Source organism: Orycteropus afer, unplaced genomic scaffold, assembly GCF_000298275.1.
Source record: "Orycteropus afer afer isolate SDZICR_OR568_19922 unplaced genomic scaffold, OryAfe1.0 scaffold00290, whole genome shotgun sequence".
Taxonomy (NCBI): Eukaryota; Metazoa; Chordata; class Mammalia; order Tubulidentata; family Orycteropodidae; genus Orycteropus; species Orycteropus afer.
The window spans coordinates 2,770,738-2,779,481 of NW_006921877.1; the positions used below are offsets into that span (position 1 = coordinate 2,770,738).

Genomic DNA, 8,744 nt, shown 5'->3' on the forward strand with positions numbered 1-8,744 from the left:
CCGGCCACCGTGCACAGTCTTCCATGCAGTCCCTGGCTAGCAGGGTGATTTTTAGGTTAATTCTTAGGTCCTACTACCACTCGGGAATCTCCAAGCCCTGTCGTCTGTGCCGTCAGGGTTGCTCAGGCTGCTGCCAGACTGCAGCTCCGTGTGTCTCCTTTTTTGGTATTTTCACCCAAATTCTTCTGCTAGTTGGGGTTTAGTCCACTTTCGTATCCTTCCCTTCAATGCTCAGGGTTCCAAGATTATCTTCTGTGTCTGTGTTAATTGGTTTCCCTTTTCTTTGTTGAAGAGCTTCTGTGCAGTCCTTCTGCCTAGTCCGCCATCTTGCTGGATCTCCTTCTATTTTCTTTTGATGCTTCCTGCCCCATTCAGTATTTTGCCCACAGAGTCTTTCAATATTGCAACTTGAGGCTTGAATTTTTTCTTCAGCTCTTTCAGCTTAAGAAATGCTGAATATGTTCTTCCCTTTTGGTTTTCTAACTCCAGGTGTTTGAACATTTCATTATAATAATTGACTTTGTCTTCTTGAGCTGCTCTTTGAAATTTTCTGTTCAGCTCTTTTATCTTGTCCTTTCTTCGTTTGCTTTAGCTACTTGCCATTTCAAGGGCAACTTTCAGAGTCTCTTCTGATAACTATTTTGGTCTTTTCTTCCTTTCCTGTCTTTTCAATGACCTTTTGCTTTCTTCATGGATGATGTCTTGATGTCACCCCACAATTTGTGTGGTTTTCAGTCATTGGTGTTCAATAAATCAAATTTATTCCTCCAATGGTCTCTAAATTCAGGTGGGATATAATCAAGGTCATATTTTGGCTCTCGTGGACTTGTTTTAATTGTCTTCAGCTTCAACTGGAACTTGCATATGAGCAATTGATGGTCTGTTTCAGAGTCAGCTCCTGGCCTTGTTTTTGCTGAAGATATTGAGCTTCTCCATCATCTCTTTCCACAGACGTAGTTGATCTGATTCTTGTACATTCCATCTGGCAAGGTCCAGTGTATAGCTGGTGCTTATATTGTTGAAAAAAGGTATTTGCAATGAATAAGTCATTGGTCTTGCAAAATTCTATGATGTGATCTCTGACATCATTTCTGTCACCAAGGCTATATTTTCCAAGTACTGCTGACGCTTCTTTGTTTCTAACTTTTGCATTCCAGTCACCAGTAATAATCAACACATCTTGATTGCATGTTTGGTCAATTTTAGACTGCAAAAGTTGGAAAAAATCTTCAGTTTCCTCGTGGTTGGTGTATAAATTTGAATAATAGTAGTATTAACTGGTCTTCCTTCTAGGTGTATGGGTATTATTCTATCACTGGCAGCATTGTACTTCAGGATAGATCTTGAAACATTCTTTGTGACAATTAATGCCACAACATTCCTCTTCAATTTGTCTTTCCTGTCATAGTAGATCACATTGTTGTCTGATTCAAAATGGCCAAAACCAGTCCATTTCAGCTCATTAATGCCTATGATATCGATCTTTATGTGTTCCATTTCATTTTTTTACAACTTCCAGTTTTCCTAGGTTCATACTTCATACATTCTACGTTCTGATTATTAATGGATGTTTGCAGCTGTTCCTTCCCATTTTGAGTTGTGCCACAACAGCAAATGTAGGTCCCAAAAGCTTTACTCCATCTACATCATTAAAGTCAACTCTACTTTGAGGAGGCAGCTCTTCTCCAGTCATATTTTGTATGCCTTCCATCCTGAGGGGCTCCTCTTCTGGCACTATATCAGACACTGTTTCAGGGCTATTCATAAAGTTTTCCAGTAATATATCAGACAGTTTTTCACTTTTATTCAAAAAGTTTTCACTGGCCAATTCTTTGAGTAGTGTATGGCCCCTTCCTTCTTCTGAGTCTGGAAGCTCCACTGAAACCTGTCCACCATGGGTGACCCTGCTAGTATTTGACATATCAGTGGCATAGCCTTCAGCCTCACAGCAACACACAAACCACCATAGTAGAACAAACTGATAGATGAGTGGTGGGGGGTTTTTATACACCATTCTAATTAGTGAAATAACATTCAATATTTATTAACACTGAATACCATGTGCTATGCTAAATTCTTAACATGCATTATCTCATTTACTTCTTACACTAACCCTAATTTACAGATGTAAAAGCTAAGCCTTAGAGAGGCAAACTTGCCTCAGTTTGGAAAGGGTAGAACCAGGATTAAAAACAATGCTACCCAACTGATGCTTACAACCACTATGGAGACTGTGTAGTGCAGGTGTAGCACAACTGTGTACAAGAGCACTTAACAATTTTTTTTTAAGATGAGGCTTAGAAAATTATACATAACTATATAAACTTAATAACACATTTACTGAACATACACTAGGAGTAAACCAACCCAAATCTGTTGTCACTGAGTTGATTCTGACTCGTAGCAACCCTATACGACAGAGTAGAACTGCCCCATAGGGTTTCCAAGGCTGTAAATCTCTATGGAAGCAGACTGCCTCATCTTTCTCCCATGGAGCACCTGATGGGTTTGAATTGTTGATTTTTTTGGTTAGCAGCCCAATGTTTTAACCACTGCACCAGGGGAGCTCCTATACTAAGGATAGAGTATTGTACTGGACAAAACAGAAGGCTAAAATCTTTTTTAAAACTTCACCTTAAACAGCATTTCATCTGCTAAAAGATGAAAATATATGAAACAAACAATTTAGGAATATATACAAATAAATATAATAACTGAGTGTACATAATTTTTTTTTAATAATTATGAAAAGGTGACAGGTTATCAAAGAAAATATCTGAGGAAACCATGATTGGATTGGTGCCAAACTCAGCAAGAAAGCTGATGAATATAGCATTGATGGTGAAGAATTATGAACTTTAAATAGTTTAGGCATGAGAACATATGCTCCAAACATTTTAGCCTTGTGTTATATCCAAAGCAGCCTAATAAAAACTAACCGTATTTTCAAATGTCCTTCATTGTTACATACCATTCACTCTTTTTCTCCACCCATATTTTATTTTCAGGTGTCTACCATGAGCCATCCTGTACTCAAAATGTGAATCATGGCGTACTGGTGGTTGGCTATGGGAACCTTAATGGAAAAGACTACTGGCTTGTGAAAAACAGGTAAATACATTCATACTTTTATGCATATTTAATTGAAATCAGGAATTTGAGGGGGCCTCATACATGCTTTCTTGTGATTATGATAATGATGATCATGATAATGACAATGATAAATATTTGTACTTTCTTACAAAGTTCTAAATTACTCAGTACTCCCATTTCTTCACTTCCTATTTTGCCTTCCGCAATTTGGTTTCATTATTTATCTTCTGCAGTACTTCTCTGGTCGTTCTTAGGAAACGCTGTTTAATTTTTTGAGGAACTGCCAAGCTGTTTTCCATAGCAACTTCATCATTTTACATTCCTAATGGCAATGGATGTAGGACTTTCATTTTTAAAACTGGGACAGTCTCAGACACATTGGGATTGTTGGTTATCCTAGAAGAAGGCTATATTTTTTAAAAAGTAGATGTACTCTACTTGAGTTATGTTTAATAATAAACATAACTATCTCCACTTATGGAACATTTACTATGTACCAGACACTATGTAGGGAGCTCTGGTAGCATAGTGCCTAAGGCACTTGACTGCCAACCAGAAGGCTGGTGGTTTAAACCCACCGGCCACTCCTCAGAAGGAAGGTTGGGCAATCCTACTTCTGTAGTGATACTGCCTCGGAAACCCAAGGAGGGGTCGCTATGAGTTGGGGCTGACTCCACAGCACACATCAACAACAACAGCAGACACTATATAAGTATTTTAAATACATTTTCTCATTTAATTTTCAAGGTAACCTTATGAGAAAGGCATTTTTTCCCCATAACACAAATTCAGAAGCTCTTGATACAAGAGAATGAACAAACTTGTCCAAAGTTGAACCATTTGAGTAGAAAGGGCATAAAACCAAAAAAACAAACTCGCTGCCATTGAGTCGATTCTTACCAATATCAACCCCCACTGAGTTTCCAAGGCTGTAAATCTTTATGAAAGTAGGTTGCCTCATGTTTCTCCCATGGAGCAGCTGATGGGTTTGAACTGCCAAACTTTCAGTTAGCAGCCAAATGCCTTACCCACTATACTACCAGAACTCCTTAAAAATAACTATGGTAAGATATTAATTATGTTAATTCTGGATGTTCGGGTCTGAATTGCATTCCCCATGCTACCTTACTCACAACAATAATGTAGAGAAAAAAATTGTATAAAAGTTACAGTCGTCTTTGGAGTAAAACAATCCTAGATTTGAATCCTGGCTTCACAATTTACCACCTGTTTGACTTTGGGCAAGTTATTTTACCATTCTGCTCTTCGTTTTCTCTTTAGTAAAAAGAAGATGATACCTAACTCACAAGGTGATGATTAAATGAGATATTATACTTTAAGCTACCTGACACAATGGTGGCAATTAAGTATTAATGAGCTCTGGTGGTATAGTGGTTAAGGCATTTGGTTGCTAACAAGAAGGTTGGCAGTTCAAACCATGCACCAGCTGCTGCATGGAAAAAAGATGAGGCAATCTGCATCTGTAAGGATTTACAGCTTTGCAGTGAGCTTAAATTTTGGTTTATTAAATATTAATAATAGCTTGGTCAGAATTTATTGTTACTGCTTTGCTTATCAAAGGGATTACTAAAGTGCACTACATCCACTAGTAAGAGGTGAAATGAAATTCAAATTTTATTCTAAAGTTATGAGAGCTATGAAAGAATTTTAAGTAGGGCAATGGCAATTAAATAAAAGAAAGCATAAAAGGGATTTCAAATAAAAAGGAGTGGCCAGAGAGGGAGGAGAAAATCAGAACATGGAGTGTCCTACAAACAAGAGAGAAATTAAATGAGAGAGAACAACTCTATTAAATGCTACAGAGAGATAAAAATAAGATTTGAATAATGTAAAGTGCAAGACTGATTAACTAGAACATTTAAGGCCTCTTAAAGCACAGACCTCTTAAAATATGCCATGTCTGCCTGCAATAAACCCGCACTTTCTTGATTTATCCATTGCAAGCAAAAACACAACCTGCCTTTGAGTCCTTGAGCAAAAATTTTCAGCGGCTTCCCTTTGCCTATTAAATTGAAGTGGCTCTTGTGGTTAAAGCATTGGGCTACTAACCAAAAGGTCGGTCATTCAATCCCACCAGCTGCTCCGTGTGAAAATATGAGGCAGTCTGCTCCTGTAAAGATTTACATCCTTGGGAACCTATAGGGCAGTTCTACTTTGCCCTGTAGGGTTACTCTGAGTCAGAATCAACTTGATGTTCTCTATGCCTGTGGAAATGAAGTACAAACTCCTCAGCCTACCATTCTAAGCTGTTCACAACACTCCCTAAGTCAGCACTCTATCCTCTCCCACTGCTTCTCTGAAGACATCCAATTTTCCTCTCAACTAAATTTCTTCCTGCTTTCTAAACATACTAGACATTTTCTCAATTTCATGCTTTTATATATGTTCTTCCCTCCATCACTAATACTCTTCATCATCTGTTTATCATCTTCAAATGCACATTTCTACTGTTAACTCTTGCTTCATGTAATTTCTTTTCCTTAACTACTCATAGTACTTGTAGCCTAGTTATAGCATTTAATGAATTCTGACTCATAATTATTTGTACTCTTAAAATTTCTTAGTCTCAGAATCATAAAAAGACTTCAGAAATCATTTCTTCTATAAGGAATTTGCCAATTTTTTCCCACCAGCCTGTGGCAAAATGAGAAAAATTAAAATATCATGGTGAGTTTTCTTAAATCTATATTTATTTACCTCAAAGGACTAACCTGAGAGATTATGTCCTCTGAATATTTTTCTATGTTAAAATGTTCTTTCTTTTACAAAATATAACTTTTATATTTTCAAAAAATCTATAATTACTAAATAGAAAAATCGGTGATTTCATGTCAATCTGCAAAATTCTTTTGAAATTCTCTACAGTCCACGAAATCAAAAAGCCAGAGAACCAATAATATGCTCTAACCCTTATCTGACCTATGAAGTACCTCTGCAACAACTCTGGCAAGTGACACAGCTAGCCTCTGTTTGAATACTTCTAGTACCAGGGAACTCACTTTCTTACAAGTACGAGTTGTACTTTTTATTGTTTATCTTAGAATCCCTTGCCCCATACCTTTTCCATAATTAACCAAACACACACACACACACACACACACACACACTGCCACTGAGTCAATTCTCACTCATAGTGACCCCTATAGGGTTTCCAAAGCTGTAAATCTTTACAGAAGTAGATTGCCTCATCTTCTTCCCATAGAGCAGCTGGTGGATTTGAATCACCAGCCTTCTGGTTAACAACCAAATGCCTTACCCACTGCACCACCAGAGCTCCTTTTTGATAATAGTTCCTCAAAATTTAATTGATGTCCTTTACAGGAATTTAAGTTTGATTTAAAAAATCATCACCCATGATCTTATCATGCAAAATCATTTGGAGATAGGCTTTGGAAAGGATAATAATATTACTTTCCCTACAGAAAACATATTTACAAAACAGAAGGATTAAAAGACTGAGTTGGTGCTTATATTGTTTTCCTTAGGCATCAAAAGTTTATTATCAGTATCACACTACAGCCTTCTAAACTTCCCTTTGAAAACTGCCTAAAAGCTCTGGAGAAATTATTTCATCCAATTTTATTATTATTATTATTTACTGCTTTTCATATATACTTTCATATACTAAGGGGAAAAAACAGTCTGAGATTAAAAGTTGGTCACATGATTTATTTGTAATTTTGTTTTATTTCTTTTTCTAAAGCTGGGGCCTCAACTTTGGTGATCAAGGATATATTCGCATGGCAAGAAATTGTGGAAATCACTGTGGGATTGCTAGTTGTCCCTCATACCCAGAAATCTAACAGACCTCTTCATTGTATAAAAAATCAAGAAAGAGGGACCACTTTCTCCTAACTTAATTTAACTTGTTGTAACTGGTAGAAATAAGTGTGTCATGATCAATGCATTTTTACTGTACTAATTAGAAAACAATAATAACAATTAGAAACATAGTTTCACTTCATTTTTACTTCACAGCTCTTAAATAAAAAGCTTGCTAAGTAAATCGATATTAATGTACTATAGCTATAACCAGAAGGCTGGTGGTTCAAACCCACCAGCCACTCCTTGGAAGGAAGGTTGGGCAATCCTACTTCCGTAGTGATACTGCCTCGGAAACCCAAGGAGGGGTCGCTATGAGTCAGGGCTGACTCGACGGCACATAACAACAACAACAACATAGCTATAACTGTATGAGAATTGGTCAACCTAAAATAATCTGTTGTATTTATCCTTGTCTTATTTTACTCTGGTAGCATAGTGCCTAAGGCACTTGACTGCTCACCTGAAGGCTGGCGTTCAAACCCCCCAGCCACTCCTCGGAAGGAAGGTTGGGCAATCCTACTTCCGTAGTGATACTGCCTTGGAAACCCAAGGAGGGGTCGCTATGAGTCAGGGCTGACTCAACGGCAAACAACAACAACATTTTACATTTACTTTTAAGCCTCCTGATATCCTTTTGTAAATTGGTGGTCTACATATGCTTAATAAATATCTGTCTTTTCAAATTTCTATCATTGCCACATACCATACTTTTCTTATTCTTAGGTAAGTATTATAATCTATCATGTATTGGGAATGTGCTTTGATGGAAGAAATTATGAGGTTATACTGAGGCACTGGTGGTTCAGTGGTAGAATTCGTGTCTCTCATGTGGAAGACCTGGGTTCAATTCCCTGTCAGTATACCTCATGCACAGCCATGCAGTCTGTCACTGGAGGCTTGTGTGTTGCTATGGTGTTGAACAGATTTCAGCAAAGCTTCCAGACTAAGACTAGGAAGAAAGGCCTGGTGATCTACTTCTGAAAATCAGCCAATGAAAGCCCTACAAATCACAGAAGGCTGCTTTGCCACTGATCATGGGGGTGGCGCAGGACCAGACAGAATGTCATTCTGCTGTACATCCGATCTCCATGAGTCTGGCCCAACTCACCAGCAGCTAACAACAAATGAAGTTACATATGCCCTGAGAGCTCAGAATATACCTCTGTACATAAAAGATTTCAATAAATGTTTTGAAATGAATGATGTTATAATAAACAAATGCTTCCAAGACCATCTGCTTCCAGATGCATTGGAAGAATTATGTTGATAACAAATAATTAAACTATTAGTTCAGATTAATTGTATCTAGTCATTGACAGTTTGGGGAGCTCTGGTAGCATAGTGCCTAAGGCACTTGACTGCTAACCAGAGGCTGGCGGTTCAAACCCACCAGCCACTCCTCAGAAGGAAGGTTGGGCAATCTACTTCTGTAGTGATACTGCCTTGGCAACCCAAGGAGGGGTCGTTATGGGTCGGGTCCAACTCGACGGCACATAACAACAACAACATTGACAGTTTGGCTAGGACTTTTTTTTTCCCTTTTTTGGCAAACAATTAAGTCAACTTGAATAAAATAGCCAAACTGCATTTATTTTAAAAATCCCATTATTCATGGTTTTACTTATCCAGATTACCTTCCTCACAATTTCTCTAGCTTAAAAGATGAGTACTGTTCTGAAGCAGCAGCAAGAATTTTAAATTTAATTTTTTTTAGGTTAATGCCTATGATGTGAAATATGTGTGGGATAATGTCATTAATAGATCTCAAACACTAGCCTAAAGGTTGGCAGTTTGAACCCATTCAG

General features: G+C 37.6%; 1 protein-coding gene across 1 annotated transcript in view; it reads left to right on the top strand.

The window, feature by feature from the left end:
• CTSS (cathepsin S) overlaps positions 1-6,917 on the top strand; it is a 32,292-nt gene extending 25,375 nt beyond the window's left edge. Inside the window, exons 7-8 of the mRNA XM_007950931.2 lie at positions 3,009-3,111; positions 6,818-6,917. Of these exons, the coding sequence (XP_007949122.1) occupies positions 3,009-3,111; positions 6,818-6,917 (203 nt within the window). The remainder of the gene's footprint in view (positions 1-3,008; positions 3,112-6,817) is intronic.
• Positions 6,918-8,744: the final 1,827 nt, after the last annotated feature.